Below are 22527 nucleotides of genomic sequence, written 5' to 3' on the forward strand. Positions count from 1 at the left end.
TTTCATCCTCCCTGCGGTAGACTCCCACCCTCTGGCAGCCAACTCAAGCCCTCTGGTCTGAAAACGCTCCTACCTTTGCGGTGGTCTTCAGCTCACCCCACTGTGCTGCGCCCAGGGGTACAGATGCTCCATCCAGGCCCAGGCAGAGCTCCCCAATCACACTATGGCGAGAGAAGCGGTCACAGGTCCGTAGGGTAAGCGTCAGGGTGGCTGTGGGGAGCTCTTCCTCGCCCAGAGGCAGGGCCAGGCCCTCCTCCCAGGTTGTGTGCAGCTGCCTTTTCTTCAGAACCGTCTGTGCCTCCACGGAGCCGGTCTTGACAGTCACGCTGCCTTGGATGTAACAGTCACAGCCTCCTTCGTGGTCACTGGTGACAGCTGCAGGCAAGATTAACACAAGACAGACCTGGGACTTCCCAAGGATGGAGGGGAGTAGGGCCCCTGACAGGGCTACAGAACACAGATGACCTCAGGTGTCCGCAGGACCCTGGGACTGACCACTACATTGCATCACTGTGAAACTATCTGGTGGGGAAACATTTCAAAGTGAGACATGATGGAGGGATGGGTTTTCCTTGTCTGACCTCTAGATTCAGACATGTCCACACTGGTGACAAGGCCCCTGAAAGGCTTTTTGTTAGGATAGCTACCAATGCTACAGTGACTCACGGATTTCTGTATTTTAAATATTTACCACACAGCCACTTGCAATCTGAATCACCGGGCTGCTGCCTCATGAATGTTGCTTCCGATTCTCGACCTTGATGTTTTGAGTGCGTCACACTGTGGATTGTGTTAGTCAGCTTTCTGACACTGTAACAAATGCCTCAGAGAATCAACTTATAAAATGAAAAAGTTTACTTGGCCTCATCGTTTCAGAAACCCTAGTCCCTTATATCAGTGGCTACATTACTTTGTAGGCAGCATGTCATGGCAGAATTACATGACCGAGCAGGACAAGTCACATCATGATCAGGAAACAAATGAGTGTGAGAAAAAGAGGCCAGTGTCCTGGGGAGGAAACAAATGAGTGTCAGAAAGAGGCCAGTGGGCTGGGGAGCAAGTGTTAGCCACATGCACCTTTGGGGGCAGTTAGGAACTATGGTATGGCACTTGTGTGACTCTCTTAGCAGGCATTTAGCCAGTTTGCTTGGCCTTGGTCTTTAACCTCACCAGGAAAGGAACCTGGGTCTCCCACACAGTGTGCCTGTCCTGTGCCACTAAGCTCCTCCCCTGCTGACAGGTATTTCTAAGTGTCACAGCATGGATGTGTCCTTTGGTTCCTCTTCTTCCTAAGACAGCCTGATGACTGTCCCCTCAGGGAGGAAGCAGACATTTCACAAAGAGACAAATGTTGAAGGATCCCTGTTTCCACACACGAGGCTTGAGAACCCGATGTCCCAACAGACAAGAGCATCCTTCTGAGCTTCAAGGGGCTATTTATTTCCGACTCTCTTACTCATTATCAGAGTAACCTGGACCCATCAAAGGAAAGGCTGGAACTCACTTTCCTAATCTGTAAAATGGCACTTCCCTGAGGACCAGGTGTACTAAAGTACATGGCCATGCTTAAACATCTTAAGCAACAGTAAAAGGGGAAAATTCTCACTCAAATAAGGAAACCAGGGGCAGAGAAAAAGCTCAGAGGGAGGACACTTACTCAGCATGTTTGGAGCCCTGGTTTCCACCCATAGGGTCAAGTTCAACACAAGATGGATGTGGTGCACAATAGTTAGCTTTGTCCACCTGACTGGACCTAGAATCACCTAGGAGACAAACCTATGGGCATGCTCAACAGGGAGCGTATAGATGCAGAAGGCACACCCAATTCTGGGAGGCACTCCAAGTCTGAGGTCTTAGGTGGAATAAAAAAATTGAGCCCTAGTGTTCGTCACTTCCTGCTTCCCGTCTGTAGACAGAATGTGACTGGCCCCCTCAAGCTCCAGCTGCCACGGCTTCTCCACCACGGTACATGATGGGCATGAATCCTCGAACTGTGTGCCAAAACAAGCTCTTTCTCTTTAAATTGCCTTTGTCAGGATGTTTTATAACAGCAACTAGACAAGTAACCAATGCAGGTTTGGACCTGCAAAGGCCGTGGGGCTGAGGGCTTGACCCCTGGTTGGTGCTCTAGCAAGGTGGGTCTAGTGGGAAGGAAACCTGTCATTGGGCATGTTCTTGACGAGGGTATTGGGACTCCCTTGCTTCTTTGTCACTGCAAGGCGAGTGGCTTTGCTCAGTGTGTGTTCTCTGCCACGTCATTCTGCCTACTGTGGCGCTCTGCTCACCACAGACCCAACGTCAAGAGAGCCATCCACGGCCTGAATGAAACCTCTGGCACTGTGAGCCAAAATAGCTCTTTCCTCCTTTTAAGTCCCTCTCCTCAGGGTTTTTGTCACAGTGATGGAAAATCGGCTGACACAGAAACAAAGGAAATTAGGAATAGACAAACAGCACAGCTGACTCCCTCACTCATCACCAGCCCTGGTTTCTTAGATGTGCTGTTAGTGAAGTGGTCCCCAGGACACCCTACCAGACAGACTACCTGATTCTCGGGGAAATCTCAGAAATGTTTCTGCCCTTTGAAAGAGTGTTTTTTGTTTGTTTGGTTTGGTTTGGTTTTTTTTTGGTCTGCCACAGAACCCGTTCAATGCCAAAGGCATTGCTGGCAAAGACTCAGAGCTGTTCATCAATCACTTGTCTCCTCATCCTCTTAGGCAGCCTGCCAGGCCAATTTCCTAGGATCCCTTGCCACAAAGTGCGGCCAAGTGACAAGGCTCCAACCAATGAGATGTGAGCAGAAGTAACTCATGCCATGGCCATTAAAGCTATTACAGAACGGCTGTGCCACCTTCTAGGTCTTGTCTCATCAGCTAGAAGCACCTAGCAGAAGGCCTGTAGAGAACCACAGGTGGAAAGAACTAGTCTTTGATTTCACCATGCAAAGGAAAGATCTGCCAGCCAGGAATCCTTGATTTGCGTGGCTATAGGAGGGAGGGAGGGGATCTCAGCATCCTCTGCATCCCAGCATCGTGCACCAGGGACTGTTTGTCAGAGTGCTAGCCCTTGCTCTCTCCAGCTGCAGACCCTCCCACCCCACCTGCTGGTCATACACTAGTCCCTGCCAATCACACAAAGCAGTACCTTCCAGGCTAGTCACAAATAACTCAGCCTTCTTCTGGTCATAGTCCAGGCGGAAGTGGAGTTTGGGGGCCTGGTTCCAGCTGGCAGCCTTCTCTGGGTTCCAGGTCTCCATGACACAGACATCCTCCACCACACCTGGGAGACAGACAGGGTGACCATGGCTGTCATGTTGGGGTTCTGCTTCCCTGGTCACATCATGTCATCACTGCCCTCTAAGTCCTATATAGATCCAAGCCCAAAACTGTTCCCAAAGGGAGCTATGGCACTACACCTCAAAGGACCACTAGGGTCCAGTGGCCACTATGTAGGCTCTGATGCCATACTTAAGTAGCCACATGGTAGCCCTGTGTCCTTTCTGGGATGCTCTCTCAGCTCCATGATTGGTCTTTAATGAGCTTTCCATAAGGAAAACTATCACATGGTTCTTATCACGAATGGAATTGTGGGAAAATCTCAAAGGAACAAGTTCAGAAGAGATGCCACTGGCAAGGATAGTGGCTTTGACTTTAATTTATGTGCACTCAACATTTTCTGAGTGAACAGAGGTTCTTATCTTTAATCAAGAAGGTCCTAAACCACTAATAAAACTGTCAGCTGGCTCTGCTGTTCTCTTGAGCTGGAGCCTAATGTGTGAAAGAAGCAAGCCTAAAAGGAGAATTAAGAGGCCACAGTGGCTGCCGCAAATGACACTTTGAGCAACCAGAGCTGGACCGCTGATCCTCAGAATGAATCGGAGGGCAGAACTCTAGAGGACCATTAATGTCCCCAAGGGCTCATTATTAGATTCCTGACACAAACCATCCTCTAAGGAGTAGGTTGACCATGGTGAGGCCAAGACACACATGTGTGCAGCATGCACTTGGCTCCCAAAGCCATCCTGAGGATAGCCGACTGAAAAAGATGGGGCTTACTGGTACCTAGTGCTCTAGGAGCTCATGTGGCCTCAGCCTGGGGATGCAGGCCCAGTCCTGGCTCATCTGACATCTCCTATCCCTGGCTAGGTATCTGTTATCTGCTGTTCAGGGACAGCATCCACAAACTTCGCTCTGCAGCTGTTCTTCCTGAGTGGCCAAGGGACAGTACAGTGTGAGTGACAGGAATGGACTCCTTCTAGACTTGGGGTGTTAGCACTATGGTGAGGGGAGCAGTGGGGTTGGGGGGTGTCAAACACACTCATTGCACCATGAGGATGTTGGCTGACATGGCCAACACTGCTAGCTGTCTGTGCATCAGAACCAGGCTGCTGCTGTCTGGGATGGGAAGGGAAAGAAAGGAGTCCCTGTGTGCTGGATTCTCTGCAGCCAAGCACTGATTAATTTGGTGGAGGGCTCTGTCCTGGTTCCATCCAAGGACATCAGGGACTCCTGAGAGGGGATCTGACAGTGGGAACCACCCCTAAGCATACTCACACGCATCAGTCTTGCCTGACTTTCCATTTGCATGTCTCCAATTTTGAATCTATTTAAAATGTGGGCAGGGCAGGGGAGCCTGAATACTGACAGTCAAGAGGAACAGCTCATTTGCAGTGCAGACTGAAGTGGTTTCTGAATAGCCAGACTAATGTGCGCTGCTGGCCCCTGTGGTAGGCCACCTGTCCACCGGCCAACAGGAATCCACATGAACCCAGGTCAGTATCAAAGCTGCTGTTTCCTGCACTGCCACATGCAGCAAACCTGGGCCGTGGAACTGGCTGCCTTCTTAGTCTTGGGATTGTCTTTCCTAAAAGCTTCTGTATTACTGTGGGTTAAGGCCTGTGTCTCAGCTCCCCTGCTGTCACCCTGGCTGCACCATGCTGGCCACCTATGGGTGCTATTTTCTGAAGCAGACTGGTGCTCACAGGAAGAATAGGGACAGTGACAATAGCCATATGTTTTGATGCTTTGTGCTAAGTCCCGGTGCAAGCATTTTCTTTTAGTAGTTATTTATATACATCTCACAGTAACCTTCACAGGTAGGTGACACAGTCCCACCTCATCCATGAAGATAAAGTCCCAGAGAGGCTTACCAGTCTGCTTGATGCCACACAGCAAGCATATAAAAAGGCAGAGAATTAAACACATAACTCAGAAACCCATTTTTAACCTTGTTGTTGTTGTTTTTTTTTTTTTTTAATCCTTTATGTAATTACACAGGAAGATCTGAAAGAAACTCTTCATTTCGCCCAGGAAAGCTGGATGCCAAACACTAGGGCCCACCTACCACACCAGGGCTCTAGACAGCCTTGGCAAGTGACACACTGCATCTGAAAACACTGGCAAGACCCTCCCTGTCCCCTATGTGGCCCACAAGGCGCAGGGAACCCTACCATTCTGAGGAAGGATGAACAGCTCCTCTGTGACCTGCCTCTTGAGGCGACTGTCACTCTGGGCCTGGGGACTGGCAGGTGCAGCAGACTCCTCTGTCGTCTCCAGATTGTAGTCTACATAGTTGATGACTTCCGGGGCTGTCACAGCTGGCCGGGGACCATAGATGTCCGGGAATTTAAGGAGAGGTCGGGGTTGGACAGGCTCCGTAGATTTTTTTACATTGAACTACAAAGGTGAATAGAATTGTTTAGTTGGTGTGAGCAGAAGGGTGTAATGAGGACTATCTCCACCCCAAGAAGGAAACATGAGGGGTGACTTCCTGAAGGCGACATAGCCTGGGAAGGGAAAAGGTCTTGAGAGTAGTGTGTGTGTGTGTGTGTGTGTGTGTGTGTGTGTGTGTGTGTGTGTGTACCATCATTCACCCTTCACTCATCCCTTCCCCATCCATCCCTCGGTACTGTCAGGGTTCTTCCATGTGCCCTCCTTTGTGAGTTCCCCGCCCCTCTCTCTCCTTTTCATCATTCCTTCTCTTTGTCCCCTTCTAACGGCTGAGCTGTGCCAGTGGCCCCCCCCCACCACACCTATAACAAAATTCAGACCCCATGTAAGAGCCTTGCCTGACCCACTGGATTCTGGAAGTCCCCAAATCTGTCCTCCTCCCTTCTAAGGCCCCAAAGGCCATCTCTGACCCACCCACCACTCATCTAAACTACACCCGCCTCACATTCCCACCACACCTGGTCTTTGGCTCACAGCACTGGCCTCCTCCCATAATGTCTTAGTTGTTGGTAGCCTGGCTGTGGTCTGTCCCTAGCCCTAGCACGTCCGACTAATGAGCTCAGCAACTATGTCCTGCTGGTCATAGAGGCAGAGCTGGGCCACTTTAGGGTGGTCATTTTGCCTCTCTGGGTTGTTGGCCTTACGTGACACATCTGAGCTGTTGTTTCAGGCTGGAAAGGGGTAGGCAACACTGTCCTTTGGGGAGCTATCCCAAGCTGTTCAAGAGACGTCAGCAGGTCAAGGGCAGGGCAACATGTGATCTGCAGGTGAGTAGAGAACCTGGAAGTGAGGCTTGACCTTGACCTTGAAGGAGGGAGGTGTGGAAGAGGCAGAAGGACCATTTTCCTGACACCTAGTTGTTGCTGCCTCCTACACATCTCACCAAGGTGTGATGTTCCATCTGTTTTACTATTTCACAATGGGGAAACTGAGACTCAGAGTCACATGGAGCCACTAAAGACTTTGACAGGATTTCACTCCATTCACCTGTTGGTATCAGTTGTCAATTGGCCACTGTTGGTGACCAAATGGCAGTTGCAGTACCCTGTTCCAGTCTCAAGTGTCTTTGCTCCTCAGCCCTGAAAGAACTCCTAGCACTGTCAGGTCTCAGCCTTCCTTGGCTCAGAGTCAGCCTGTCTGCTCCATATTGGGACCAGAAGTGAGGCTCTTCGGATGGCATTTGATTTTATTCCAGCTCACTTGTTTTATAGAAAGGCTGGGTTTGGTTCTTGGGCTTGTTTCATGGCTGGCTGAGCCTGTGGTTTTGGTTGGGGACCCATCACTGCTCCATGAATGAACGAGGTTCTTCATGGGGGCCTTCACAGAGCTGGGGTCTGATTTCCTGCCTACCCTGAAGACCCATCCCGACTCCCCTCCATCTGCTTTCCACAGTATCGCTTGGTTGTTTGGGGCCATCTTCAGATGCTAGGGTGTGACTGCTTGCTCAGGCCCTCCTTTCCATGCCATTAGCTTGGTGAGTTTTCCTGTTCTGAGGTTGGACAACACCAAGCTTAGGGAAGCCAACCCAGATGCTATGGCAGGCATGATCTCCAGACAGAATATATTCCCACTGGGCAGAAGGCACATGGCCCTGTCCTGTGACTGCAAGATGAGTCAGAGTTAGGACAAAGACAACACCATGGACTGAGGAATGAAGGACACAGAGCCTGTTTCTCTGGTGTTAATATCATTTGGCAACCAAGGCCGGCCACCCACCCTGTGGCCTGGTCACCTTGGCACACTCACAAGTGGTGATGTTCTAACTCTTGCAGCTGGTTTGAGTTGAGAATTTCTGCCTTGCAACCCAGAGCATGCCAAATGGATGCCCAGCACTGCAGGAAGCCTCTGAGGGGTCACCAGCCTGGCGTCCACTCAGCCCCCTGGAATCTCTGTGTACCTAGCCTATGGCTTCCTCACTTGGTATTGATCCTTATCCTGAGGGCAAACAGTGGTCTTTTACAAGAATGATTAATGGCCTAAGCTGGGAGCAGACATGCTGTCCGTCTTCAAGGACTCAAGTCTTCAAGGCACAAAAGCACCAACCACCCATCTTGTTCTGCATTTCAGAACCCTGGTAAACATGTTTGCTGCTAAATCTGACAGCCTGAGTTTGATCCTCAGAATCCACATGATGGAAGAAAAGAATTGACTCCTGTGGGCTGACTTCTGACCTCCACACGGGCACTGTGGCATGGGTGCTCTCTACATACACATAAACAGACAAATAAGTAAATAAAAAATAAATACATGTAAAAGGTTTCCTCTTTCTATTGCATATCAAATAGCTGAAACCTCGCCGCTCAAACTCAAGTCATAGAAAAGAGGTTTAGGGGAACAGAGAGAGCCTGAGAGAGAAGTCTGCATGGGGAAGAAGACCATCCAGAAGGGATGCTGAGACACCGGTCCTGCAGGCACACCTGCACCCAGGTGGAGGTGAAGAAGTGGCACTCAGAACCAGAGCTTCTGGAGCCCCTGGCCCTGCAGCCCAGGACAGAGACCTGAGACAGTGGATACCAATGCGCCAGGAAAGGTGTTCAGAGGGACTGCAATTCAGCAGTTAGGATTGGATGTCTGTGGAGCCAAACAGACAGGAGAGGCACACACACAGGGAGGACCCCTCAGAGGAGCCCCTTGGAGTTTCCCAGCCTCATCCAAATCCCAGTCTGTTAGCCTCTGGCTCCAGGCACTATGGCTAGCTCTGCAGGTACCAGGTTTATGGTGAGGGGGGGGGGGGATGGGTGTGGGTACCACAATGCCTGGAGGCATGTCTGGTCTCCTGCAGCCTGCCTCCTGCCACAGGGCTGAATTGGCCACTCAAAAGCCACAGTGGTGTTATAGAGTTCTAAAACTCCATGGGGGAAAGTCAGCGTCAAAAACCCAAACTACTCCATCCCAAAGCAGATAAAGGACATCTGTGGTTATTTTCCATAGAGGAAACACAATTACTGCTAAGCAAGGTTTGCTGGATAGTTTCTGTCAACTTGACACAAACTGGACCATCTGGGCAAAGGGAACCTCAATTGAGAATGTGCCTCCATAAGATTGCCCTGTAGGCAAGTCTGTGTGGGATTGTTCTTGATTAATGATGGGTGTGGGAGTGGCCAGACCACCTGGGCAGGTGGTCCTGCGCTATATAGGAAAACAACCTGAGCAAGCTGTAGGGAGCAAGCCAGTAAGCAGTGTCTGTCCATGGCCTCTGCTTCAATTCCTGCCTCCAGGTTCCTGCCTGAGAAACAGACAGATGGAGGGAGAGAAAAAGAAAGAAACGGGCAGCATATGCATTGAAACACTACTCAGCCCAGAGAAAGAAGGATTTCTGGTGTGCTACAATGTGCACAAACCTAAAGTACTCACTGTAACTGAAAGATGCTGGCTGGGGGGTGGGGTGGGGGGAGAGGTACTGTTGAAAATGGACAGAAGTGCTATGGAGATGCTGGGTCGTCACCCATCGTTATGAGCATATCTAACACCATGGGCCTACATATGCACTCCTCACAAGGCAGATTTCATGCCATGTGTAGTTAGCACAGTAAAGCATAGTGAGCCCGGTGTGTTGGGCAGGTATGATGGCACCTCACGTGCCTGTAATCACATCAGTTGGGAGGCAGAACTAGGGGAGAGTGCCACAAACCTCAGGTCAACCTGGTCTGCATTAATGAGGTCCAGGCCAGCCAGGGCTAGGTACTGAGAAATTCTGTTTCAAAAAACCCAATACATGCACAGATTCACATACATACAAACACCCACACACATATGCATACATATACACATACACATATATATATACACAAAACACATATATACGTACACATACACACATACATATATACACATACATATACATACACATATATACATACATAAATCGAAGTTGGTGTGGTGATTCACCCCTGTAACTGCAGCATTCAGGAGGTGGAGGCAGGAGGATCACAAGTTGGAGGCCAGCCAGGCCTATAGAAGTAGGAATCTTCCACAAACATCTACCAAAACATTTTTTGGAAGAAAAAAAGAAAGCCTGTAGCTCTGGGGAGGGAACTTGCCTAACTGTGAACTTCTGTTTTTCTTCCTCTTTGTCTCCCCTCAACAATGTCTTTGGAGCTTTGAGGTTGAAGGTGACCCCTGCAACCCCAGCTGTCACCCTGGATGCTAAGTGGAGGCTGCTCTCCTGTGTGCCTGCCTCGCGCCCTCCCTCCCAGCCGGAGCCTCACTTCCCTGGCTCTGGCTTCCTAAGGCAGCAGTCTGGAAGCCTCAGGCTGTCTGTATGAGCTGTGGCAGGCTGGCAGATGGCTTGGGGGCAGGGTGGGAGGACCTGGACTTCCTCTATAAATGAGCAAATATTGATGGAGCCTCACCTCAGGCCAGGCCTCACCTGGCATGAGGGTGCCAGGAGGGATGAGATGGATGCCCTCGCCGGTGAGGTTTATGTTTAGAAAGGAGAAGTTAATTATGGAGCTAGTGGTCTGTGACAGGCTCACCTTACCTGGAGTTCTCAGAGGCCCAGCTGGTTATTAATTTGGGGTTTGGCGCTGGGACATCCTTCTTAAAGTAACATTTGAGGGAGCTGGAGAGCTGGCAGGCACACACACACACACTGGTACACGTGCACACATACACACACGCACACAAATGTGCACACACATAGTCACCATCGCCACAGGGGAAGACTGCCTTCTACAAGCTAAGTTTGTAGTCAGAACAGCCTCGCTCTCCTTAGAACTTAATTTGGTCAGGAAAGACTGCGTAATCTGTGACAAACAGTCCCCCCACCCCACCCCCACCCCACCCCCATCCCACCCCAAGTTTAGTGGCTAAGCAATTTAAAAGCAGATTTTTCCAATCTGAGGGGGCTCTCTGTTTCTCTTCTTTAAATCAGGTTTCCAGCCTTTTCCACTCCATGGTTTTGCCTATCTGTGCCCTACGCTGACCCATGCAACCTTTCTGAGCCCGCTAAACCTCCATAAAGGAAATTCTGGGAGATCGATGCCATTTTACTGATCCTAGTTCCTTGTCCAAAGTCATGGTTGAGTAGAGAGAAGTGAGGGCGCCCTCCAACCTAGGCTATCAGTCCAAAGTTCTACCTCACTGCCCCCTACTGGCTTCAGTCTGCGGGGCAGGAATATTGGAGGAGCCAGCCTGCAGACATCACTCACACAGATTCCCAGGCCCCAGCCTTAGGAACCCTATTTAAAAAAAAAAAAATAGATGATAGGTAAATAGGTAGATAGGTAGATAAATGATAGATAGATAGATAGATAGATAGATAGATAGATAGATAGATAGAAATCTGTGTGTGCACCAATCAGGCATCAGACATAGGTCTACATATTGTGCAGGTTCTAGGGATTCTGTGTATTTAAGAAGCCTCCCAGAATGCTACTGGAGTGATTGGTACCTGCATCTTACTTGAGCCCACCCCAGATTAAGGGAGACCCCAGAGACACAGGTATGGTAGATCAGCTTGGCTAATCTGGGGCGAGTCCACAGGGTCCTGGTGAAAGAGGTGTGTATTTCAAACTGCTGAGCAGAGCTTCACTTTGAAGAAACAGCTGGTCTTCCAGTCCTGGCGCCAAGCAGTGTTTCCATGACGACCCTGCAGCCAGCGCCACCTCCTCTTCTGTGTATTCCAAGCCTGTGTCCCAAATCCCCTTCTCTAAGGACTTACCTCTTCCTACTCTGTTTTCCCTTGGAGGTTATTTTTAAACCTAAAAAGGCTAGTTTGCAGGGGGGGGATGCAGGGGGGGGGGAGGCTGAGGATGTGGCTCAATTGGTGGAGTATTTGCCTAACATGCATGGGGCCCTCGGTCCAATCTTCAGCAGTACATAAAGGAGTGATGCCACACACCTGTGATCCTAATGCTTGGGAGGTGGAGTAGGAGGATAAGGAATTCAAGGTCATCTTTGGAAATATGATATGTCTGAGGACAGTCTAGACTCTATTGAGGCCTTGTCTATAGGCTGACAGACAGTTAGATAGATGATAGATAGATACATACATAGATACATAGTCAGTCTAGTTTACACTGGACCTAACCCTCTAGCCAGTACTACACAACAGACTAGGAGCAGGGTAAGAGTGAGGTGAGAGCCTCCTTCAGTGGCAAGTCTGTGACACAAATAGAGAGGGCAAACCCTCTCTCTGCACTGAGCCACCCATCCAGCTATTCACTCAACACTGCCATCATCTCTGGGGCCAAGGAGCAGTACTAACAGTCTCTTTAAGTCAGTGTCCTCATGGGGAGAACAATCTCAGCAGACACCAATCTAGGTACCAGCAGTCCTCAAAGGCAATTTGGGTTAGAAAGAAGTAGCATTAAGACCATGGCAGGGGGTAACCGAGTGAGGAAGAAAGGGAATTATGTCCATAAAAGCTTGAGTGCCAAGAAAGCCTTCTTAAGCTAATATCTGTTAAAGACAAACAAACAATCTGTGTGTGGGGCCTCATGAGCATGGTGGCACACACCTTTAATCCCAGAAATCGGGAGGCAGGGGCACATGGATCTCTGTGAGTTTGAGGCCAGCCTGGTCTACAAAGTAAGTTCCAGGACAGTCAGGGCTGTTACACTGAGAAACCCTATTTTTAAAAAACCAAAGGTAGGTAGGTAGATAGATAGATAGATAGATAAATAGATAGATAGATAGATAGATAGATAGACAGACAGACAGATAGAAATCTGTGTGTGCACCCATCAGGTGTCACACATGGGTCTACACATTGTGCCTGAGGGACTCATTTAAGCCTAACTACAACACAAAGAAAGTGACACCGATCTACCTGCTTTCCAAAAGAGGAAACTGAGGCACAGAGAGGTAAGTCTGAAGTCCCGTGGTTGGTGAGACACCAGGCTAGGATCCAGGTCCAGGCACGTGACTATAGAACCTGTAGACTAGTCTGTTCCTCTGCCACCAGTGGACTGGCATCTCCCCAAGGCTGTGGGATGATGTAAGAAGCCAGCTGGGGGGAGGGGGAGGAAGTCCCTCCTCTGTGTTCCTAGGCTGGACATTCACTCATTCATCTGATCAGACATGGTTCACCATTGAGAACATTCTCTGTGAAAGAAGCCCTGGCAGCCACTGGTCTCTGCCCTCCACATGGTCTGCCCACGTGTGACAACTAACAGGGGGTGCTGAGGGGTTGGGGGGGATAGGTAGGCGGGTCTATTAAGGCAAGCTAGCCAGCTGAGGGAGATCACTGTCTCCCCAAGGGAAGACTACCTTCTACAAGCCAAATCGATAGCCAGAAGGGCCTCACTCTCCTTGCAACTTCATTTGGTCAGGGACGACTACGCGCTCTGTTACAAGCAGCCTCCCCACCCCCACCCCCAGTTCAGTGGCTAGGTAATTCGATTTTTCTGAGGGGGATCTCTGTTTCCCTCCTTTAAATTCAGGCTTCCAGCCTTTTCCTCGCCATGGTCCTGCCTGCCTGTGCCCTACACTCTCCCATGCAACCTCCCTGAGCCCCTCTAAACCTCCGCAAAGGAAATTCTGTGAGATTGGCGCCAATTCTACAGCTGTTACAAGGGAAACTGCTGTGGCAATAAAAACCCAGCTAGACCATGTGGCTGGAATGGCAGAGCACCTTGAGAAAGGGAGGTGTGGGGGGAAGGGAGCCATGCAAGAAGATGCTCAGGGAACCTCACTTTGGACTGGGCACCCCAAAGCATGAGTGGCAGCTTGACAGGCAGAGATGTGGAAGAGGAGCATTCTGGGGCACGGCAGTGGCTGAAAGTTTGCACCCAGAGAGCAGTGAGTGTGCACGTGCGCCTGTATCTGTGCACTCGGGTACACATGTGTGTGCAGGCATGTGGAGGCAGAGGACATGCCTTAGTAGTTGTTTCTCAGGTGACACATCTACTTTGTTATTTTGAGGCTGCGTCTCTCATTGGCTGAGGACTCATGGAGTAAGCCTGTGTCTGGCTCCTCATCACTGGGTAACAAGTGTAACCACACCTGACTTTTATTACATGGGGTGGGGGCGATTGGGGGGGTGAGGGGGATAGGTAGGTGGGTCTATTAAGGCAAGCTAGCTCACTTCCCTTGACACCAAAGCTAGAATCTTTCTCCAGAGCAGCCAGAGGAAGTGTTGAGTCTACACTCCTTGCATAAATGATGACGCCATGGGCCACGGCAACAGTTTTCAACCCTGTTATTGTGCCAATTTATTGAAAAACATAAGCTACTGGAACGGGATTGTTTTTACCCATGAAATGACGGGTGCACTCGAGATCATCCTGCTAACAACGCCTGCTGTTCACAGTTGCATCCTCAAAGCTTTTCTCCGTGTTAGAGGAAAAAAAGTACATTTGCTAAGTCTGTCAAGCGTAAAAGATCACCAGTCAAAGGCGACACAGGGTGGAAAAAGTGCAGAGAGTTGCAAGTCCTCAGGAACAGCCGTCCTCTTGGTCCAGTCATGTGGAAGGCACGGCAGTCTCTACCCGGGAGGTCTGAGTACAGCCGGGAGGGTGGTAGTGTGGTGGCAAACAGGTGTGCCTTCCTCGCCGATTTGGGCCTTAAGCTTCGATTCTCCTCATTGGGTTAGGGTCTGCTAAGTCATCCCACGCTTGTTTCCTAGCTGTGTATTCGCCCAGCCTCTGCAGCACGCATGAGCAAGAACCTACTCTCAGCAAGTGTAGTGAGGGGCTGGAAGAGAGACTCCGCAATTAGAAACAAGGAAGTGCTTATGCCACAACTCCAGACATGGCTAATCGATCAAAGGGTTCTTTTTTGCTGAGCTCAGGCATCCCTGTGCTGTGTCAATGGATAATCACTGATATGCAAGAGGAAAGATATTGGCTACCCTGGGCGCATGCGTATAAGAAGGTGAACAGTAGCCTTTCATTTTTTGGCAGTTCTGGGGATGGGAACCCATGACCTCATGTGTGGGAGCAAGCCCATTACATCTGAGCTACTCCCCCAGCCAGTTGAATGTGGTCTTTTAAAAAGTAAGGGTTGTTTTTTTATTTATGTGTATGTGTCTGTGTGTGTGCCGTGGGGAGACAGGTGCCTAAGAGTGCCAGAAGAGAGCGTTGCACCACCTGGAGCTGAAGCCACAGGCAGCCGTGAGCCACCGACAGAAGTGCTGGGAACCGCACAACTCCTCACCCTCAGTGTGATCCGAAGGAGGAGGGCGGCTTCAGCCTAGATCTGAGGATGATGAATGGTGTAAGAGACAGAGGCATCTCAAACAGGGATGGCAGTAACCTGGATCCAGACACGGGCACACCCATAGTATGTGAGCATGCCAAGGAGGAAGAGGAGGCTGGGAAATAACGTGAGGCCAGGCCAGGGAGCGCCTTGAACAAAGGTTTAGAATTCTGTTTTAACAGCAGGCCCTTCGGACAATCTGCGACTGGAGAACGGCCTGAACAAAACTTATTCCGGCAACTTACACCAGCAGATGCCAGCAAGAAGGACAGAAACAGAAGAAGAGAGAGGTGGAAGAAGGAAGAGATATGGTCGGGTGGGAGAGGTCTAGGAGTGAGGAATCTGAGGCATCGGGAACTGAGATGAGGGAAGGAGTACCAGGTGAGCATCTCCAAGGACGATGGGCTGCTTGGGGGTGGAGTCAGGATTGAGCCAAAGGAGTGTGTGCAAGAGAGCTGCACTCAGGAGGAGCACTTCCGGTTTTTTGTTTGTAAACTTTCCAGGGAGAACTATTCCTGCGTGTGCTGCTGCATGACTGTCCACAGTAGGACTTGAAGGACAGTCAGGGTCCTGCCTTAAGCCTCATGTCCAGTCAGCAAGGGATGCCCTGTGCCTAGCTTATTCTCTCTCTGCTACCTGTCTCTGTTTATCTGTCCTGGTAAAACGGCTTCCTCACTGCCCTCCCCCCCCCCCCCCCCCCCCCCCCCCCGCCTCTGCACTGCCACTTAAGTAGCTTCCCTTTCCTCTCTCTTTCAAACATGGGCACTTCCTTCTACAAATTAACTTTACCTTCATTGTTTGGGATTAAACACCACCACACCTAGACCTAAGCTTTTCTTTATTTGAAACTTGCTCTATACCAGGCTGTCCTTGAACTCAGATCTGTTTGCCTCTGTCTTCTGGATTAAAGGCGTGTTTGTATTCCGACCATATCACACAGACCTAGAAGGTCTTTGGATGGGATCTCTTGCCAGAACAGCCATGTTCTAAATTAAAATTCCTCTACACAACTGTTCTTCCATTTAAACTAAATCCAGACCTATTGCATCTCCCCCACCAATGGAACAGGCCTGCAAAACATTGCAAAAATACAATTAGACTGTAAAAGGTCAGTAGTATCAGAGCAGCTGGCTTCCAATTGCTATAAACTTGGGGTGTTTTAACTCAGGTCCTTGCACGAAATGAGAACCACCCTGAAATGCCATGCTCCCAGGTGTTGGTTGACAACAGGTATTAAAATCTGTGGGATGCACAAGGTACCAGCTGGATACTGGATCAAAAGGGAAAATGAAAGCCAGTGCTAAAGGTTGGAACCTTGTGTGACCAGAAGTATCTTTACGCTTGGTCCCCACCTTGCCAGCTCCATTGGTACCTTCTCCGGACTGTCCCTCCTCTCCTGGCTGATTCTCAGGGTCTGTGATGAGGTTAACTCTGACTGAGCACCCATTGTTAGATTTGGGCCAGAGTACCTGGTACATTTTACACTGGATGTTGGGATGGAGATGGGGGGGGGGCACTGGATGGGGAACCTTTCATTAAACACTTACACTAGTGTAGGGTCGAGGCATCAACATGAAACATGAATGGTGGAACCCCTGGGCCAGCAGGATCACTGACATCCTAGGTATAAAGGGCTTCTGGGTAGGGGAGGTGACAAGACCCAGGGCAGATAGCTGAGTGAAGACATTTCCCCTGTGGAGAGTTGAGCCCTTCAGTTACAGGTACAGCAGCCAACCTTCAGCAACCTGGCAGGTCTCCTTGAGGGTCCTCTTTAGCCAACACCACCTTGTTCTACCAGTGAGTTGACAGGAAGAAGCCTCCAGAGCCTGAGCATGAAAGGATAGAAAACAGAGGCTGCTCCTGGCAGAGGTGGGGATGGGGTAAGGTTGGAGCTGGGTCAGGAGGGCCAGAGAGAGGCCTTGAAGGCAACAAGGAGCAGTCTTTAGCCCAGCACTTACTGCATTCTGGGCACCATGCTTAATGCTTGCATGTGTTACTTTTTGTGGTGGTAAAATGTCAGATAAAAGCAATTTAAGGAAAGGTTTGCTTTGGCCCAGGTTGAAGGTCCAGTCCACCTTGGTGGGAAAGGTGTGGCAGCAGGAGGGAGGCAGTTGGTTGAATTGTATCCCCAGTCAGAAAGCACAGAGATGAATGCTGTGCTTAGCCAGTTTTCTCCTCTTTTAATCAGTCTGGGACCCAACCCTTAGGATGGTCTCACCCACAATTAAGGTGGTCCTGTCACCTCAATTAACCTAACAATACAGACCCCACAGGAAGGCCCAGGGGCTTGTCTCCTTGGTGGTTCTAGATCCTGACAGGTAGACAATCTATATTAACCACCACAGCATACTACCTAGACCCCAAGATGACCCAGTGATGAGGACACAGGTGACCAGGGCAGGGCGGAAAGCTTAGGTCACTGGCTGGTGTCAAAGCAGAGGGAAGGGTAGATCTGCTCAGACGCACCATCCCTTCCTTCATTCAAAGACTATACCAAAATCACTCTGAGAAGGGCCTTTGAAGGCAGCTTAATTATTCATACTATTTATTAGCCCAATTACCATTCCATTTACTGTTGCAATTAGCAGCCTCCCAAAGCGGCCTGTCTGAGTCCCTGAGCAGGGTTTCTTCCAGCTTAGTCAGCCTCAGCCTCAGCCTCAGGCACAGCCACCTTTCTGTGCTCCTGAGGAGGCCATGACCCTAAAGTGCCTGCCCAGGGACAATCTGCAGTGCTGCCTCAACCCATTTTTCCAGATTCCAAGGCTTAGGTATAAGCAGCCACTGTGAGCCACTGTTAGTGCCCCCTGTAGGACTTTGCCAGGGCTTCAGCAGCTACACAGACAAGAGGGATTCTGGAGCCTTCTTAAAATGAAGGAAAATTCTAGAAAAACACTGTGGGACAGGTTTAATGGGCATTTGCCTCCTCTGCGGCAGGCAGCTCGCCCTCCTTTGTATGGGCTGCAAGTATTTGAGTTGTCCCCTAACACCCCTCCCCCCACTGAGGCCCCTACTCAACCCATAGGGGATGTAAAGGATGTGTTGTCCATTCAGACTCTAGTGGGGTGGTGCTCTCAGGACACCCTGAGACACATGGTGCACTCCACCCCCAGCTTTCCCTCATCCCAGCTGCAGGCTGAGCTCTCCTGCCCCTAATCCATGGAGCCTCCAACTGCCTTCACCTCCCAGCTTCCCTACTTGACTCTGTTGTCTATTGTTTCAAGAGTGCTGTAGAGTCTAAAGACCCCCTTGTTCCTAGTCCTTGTCCTGGTGTCGTCTGGCAAAACTCTGACCTTGAGTCAGCCGCTGCTGACACTCTTACGCACGTCTTGACCTTAAGTGTTTTGCACAAAGGGTTCCCAGTATGTGCTGCTTTGAGGATCCTCTCCAATTGGCCAGTAACAGATGAGTTCTTCAAAGGACACAGTCCACAGCTGCAGGATAGCCCCACCGTCGGGTTGGATTTTTGTCTTGAAATAACTCCACCTTCTCTGTCTGATAGCCTCGCCTTCCTTCCAGGTGAAGGAGATGAGCTGGAAATGGAAGCATGCCAGCTGCTGCTGCAAGGCACTGAGAGAGGATGCTATGGAGCCAGGAAAGTCAGGGGTGCCAAACGCGAAGGAAGGCTGCCTGGCCTGTGACCGTTTCCACCCGTTCATCTGCTGTTCCCTAAAGTGTTCTCTCCTACCCTCAGTCCTCCCCGGATCATTCTTCTTTAAACATTTCAGACATCACTATCTTGGATATTTTGAGACTGAGCTTCATGTAGATCAGGTCAGTCTTGAACTTACTATATGCTCAAGGATGGCCTTGAACTCTTGGCCCTTCTGCCCCTACTTCCCAGTGCGAACATTACAAGCATGCACCACCATGTCCTACTTTTTTTAAATGAGTGTTTTAGTTAAGTTTCATTATAACATTTTCCTACATATGTGTCATTTCTGTACCCTGTGTATATTTGCCCTTCCAGCTAGCTTCCCCTCTCTCCTCGACCAATCTTTGGATGCCCTCTTCCTTCCCAACTTCCCTCTACTTTTATATGTATATGAAAATCTCCTTGGCAGAGGAGAGAAGACAGTTTGTCACAGTCAGTTGTGTCATCTTCCAGTCATGTTGTCTTCTTCTTCCTTTTGTGATATACTGGGGACTGAGCCGAGGATCTTCCTCTCCTGTCATAGTCTCCCTTCTACTTCCCTATCATATACATATGCACACATACATGCACACATACATATGTGTGCACACACACAAACTTACATCCACAAATACACACATTATCATGCATGCACAAACACACACATGTATACAAACACATATGCACACATGCACACACAGGAATATGCATACACACATGCACACGTGCACACACACACACACACACACACACACACACACACACACACAAACACCTTTCTCCCTCACTGCTGTCCCATCCCACCCTCACCCCCATCCCCCATGATGCCTGAGCAGCATAGCCACCCTAAGCAGTTTGGACCCCTTGTCAGGCACAATATGAACTTGCCACCTGTGAACCTGGTGAAGATCTAGTGTGTGTGCACATGTTCATGTATGTGTAGACACATTTGCATTTGTGTGCATGTGCACATGGAGATATGTGGTTCTATAGCTCTCTGGTGTTGGGATTATAAACACTCACCACTATGCCAGGCTTTTACATTGGTTCCGATGACTTGAACAGATTTTTTACACTGGCTGAGAGCCAGCGCTTTACAGACTGAGACAGCTCCCCATGCCCACAGGTGAAGATTTTACCTTTGCCCTATGCTAACCACGTGAATGAAGGCTGAAAGGGAGGGGTGCCAATCTGGAGTGTGACTGCCCATGCTCCCCAGCTCTCACTCACCCTTGTTATACCAACTGGCAAGTGCAGAGCTCGCCCGTGAGCCTGCAGCCCACCTTCCTCCCTAGCCGATGCTGCGAGTATGCTGTGGCTGCCGGCAGCTGCTCATCTATTCCTCATTCATCGCTTATCCAGCCCCCAACCCAGTCATCCACTCAGCCTCCCTCCTCACTTGTGCCTGTTTCTAAGAAAGTAAAGTACACCTTGGCTTCAGTGAGCGGAAGTGGAGGCAAAGGAGATCAATGAAATATATCAAAAGGCCCTGGTGGACTCGATCAGCGCCCTTCCTTGCTTTTGCTCATTCATTTTCACATGTGTAAGTGCCCATCATGACTTGATCCTGACTTGTTCCCATAGAGCAATTTTAGAAGGGCAAGAAAAAAAATGGGGAAAATTCATAATGCATTCCTTGTCCACCCTAAAACCTCAACCGACCTCTTCAGATAATCTCGGGATCACGCTGCAGTGCTGTGTGAAAATCGTCTAAGACCTTTCTGCACTAGAAAGGTACAAAAGCCCTTTAGGCAAGGAATTAGCAGTTAGTGAAAGTTGTGGTGGGAAGGCTTGTGTGCACAGCACACCAACCCCATTGGGGACATCGCCAAAGCTCCTCCTGGCACTGCTGTGGCCTGTCAGCATCAAGACATAAGAACAGGGCTGGAGAGATGGCTCAGTGCTGCCTGCTCTTCCAAAGGTCCTAAGTTCAATTCCCACAACCACATGGTGGTTCACAACCATCTGTAATGTGATCTGATGCCCTCTTCTGGCCTGTGGGTGTACATGCAGGCACAACACTGTATACATAACAAATAAGTAAGTAAATAAATAAATAAATCTTTTTTAAAAAGACATAAAAAGACATAAGGACATTATATATGGAGAAAAGCCTAGAGGACACACAAGTGTCTGGGTGAAGCATCGGGAAGCTTGCTGGGGTTGGGGTGAGGGACCGAGGAAGAGGACAATGACAACAAGCGACAAGTTTAAGCAACACAGTGACGGGCACAGACTTCTGAACTGTGTCACACCCCACTGCTTCTGAGATGCTCATGTCTCAGATGTACCTGTGAGGCTTCGCTTCAATAACCACCGGGTGCAGCCAGCAAATGGCTGTTAAAAACCAGTGAAAGAATTTAAGTGGGTAAACCAGAATGAATGCGCAAGAATAAGTTTTAAACTAGTGTTTCCACGAAAGGCTTAGACAAATTCTGACACGAGATACACATGTGTATTGTTACTTCTCTCACTGCCATGACCAAGGCCGACAAGAAGCAACTTAAGCGAAGAAGGACTTATTTGGGCTGACAGTTTTAGGGGATAGATACAAGGCATCATGGTGGGGGGAGGCAGGAAGCCAGAGGGTGAGGCCATTGGTCAGATTGCTTCTGCAATGGGGAAACAGAGAGCAGGCAGGCCATGAGGTTAGGCTGTAAAACCTGGTGACCCACTGGAGTGACCCACTTCCCCTGGCAAGGCTCTACCTCCTCAACCTTCCTGAAATAGCACCACCAGCTGGGGGCCCGGTGTTAGAGCAGTGAGCCTAGGTGGGGCAGGGGTGGGATGGGGTACAGTTGACATCCAAAACACAGCTTCCCAGTTGCTAGGGTAGCCATCTCAAAAGAAGGAGAAGGAGGAAAGGAAGGAAGGAAGGAGGAAGGGAGGGAGGGAGGGAGGGAGGGAGGGAGGGAGGGAGGGAGGAGAGAAATTCAGAACTAATGTCATAGAGTTGCAGAATTTAGCTCCTTGAGTATCGCTGGGGGAACAGAACATGGCAGTATCTCCAGAAGGCAGTTTGGCTGATCCTCCAAAAGTTAAATATAGAATTGCCATATGACCTGGGAACTCAACTCCCATGTATACTGTGTTCCCTAAAGAACTGAAGGTAGGAACTCAAACAAACAGAGCTGGACCATCCAGGGCAGCAGGACTAAAGAAAAGATAAGAGAAGGGATGTGGGAGGGGTATTGACACATGCTGTGACACCACAAACCTTGGCTGTTTTAAGTGGTGGGGCCGGAGAGCTGGCTCAGCAGTTACCATCTTCTGCTGTTTTTGCTGATGACCAAAGCAGGGTTCACACTACCCACACCTCACAGCTCACGGGCATCTGTCACTTCCCATCCAGACAGTCTCCTGCCTCCAAGCGCACCAGTACGCACATGCTCAGACATACATTCTTTCTCTCTCTCACACACACACACACATACACATAACTAAAAATAAAATAAAGCTTTAAAAAAAGAGAGACCGTATGCTGACTGTAAGACGCCAGACACAGAAGGTCACCTGTTAAATAATTCTATTTTTTACAAAATGTCCAGAACAGGCAAATCCAGAGGGACAGACACAGATGGGTGTTTACCCAAGCCTGGGGAGGAAGATGGGCAAGAGGCTCCTGCTCAGAGGGTGTGGACTTTCTGCTGAGGTGACGAAAATGTTCTGGAACTAGGTGGGGTGGCTGTTACTTAACCATGTAAATGCACTAAAGGGCACTGGTTCATGATTCATGCTCTTTAAAATGGTTACTCTTGTGTGGATTTTAGCCTAATTTAAAAAAAAAAAACCACATTGGAACTAAATAGAATCCGTACAGTACACAGAGGCATGACTACATACTGAGCATGTGCGAGAGAATGAACCTGACCACAGGTGGCAATGGGCTGCTTGCCTGAGTTTCTCTGACCCTCCAGCCGGACCACAGATCACTTCACACAGGCTGGCCCTTCCTTTGACTCTTGTCCTGCCCACAGCACCGTATGTTTTATGAGGATAGAGACTGAATGGGTCTCTGTGTTGCTGGTG

The 22527-nt window shown here is 49.6% G+C and overlaps 1 protein-coding gene across 1 annotated transcript in view; it reads right to left on the bottom strand.

The window, feature by feature from the left end:
- The window catches only part of SYT13 (synaptotagmin 13), a 39097-nt gene that overhangs the window by 9064 nt on the left and 7506 nt on the right, over positions 1 to 22527 (bottom strand). The window contains exons 2-4 of the mRNA XM_084777157.1: positions 5447 to 5672; positions 3142 to 3276; positions 74 to 375 (exon numbers count right to left, since the gene is read on the bottom strand). Of these exons, the coding sequence (XP_084633283.1) occupies positions 74 to 375; positions 3142 to 3276; positions 5447 to 5672 (663 nt within the window). The remainder of the gene's footprint in view (positions 1 to 73; positions 376 to 3141; positions 3277 to 5446; positions 5673 to 22527) is intronic.

Source organism: Acomys minous, assembly GCF_964271855.1.
Source record: "Acomys minous genome assembly, chromosome: 3".
In the NCBI taxonomy this organism is placed as follows: Eukaryota; Metazoa; Chordata; class Mammalia; order Rodentia; family Muridae; genus Acomys; species Acomys minous.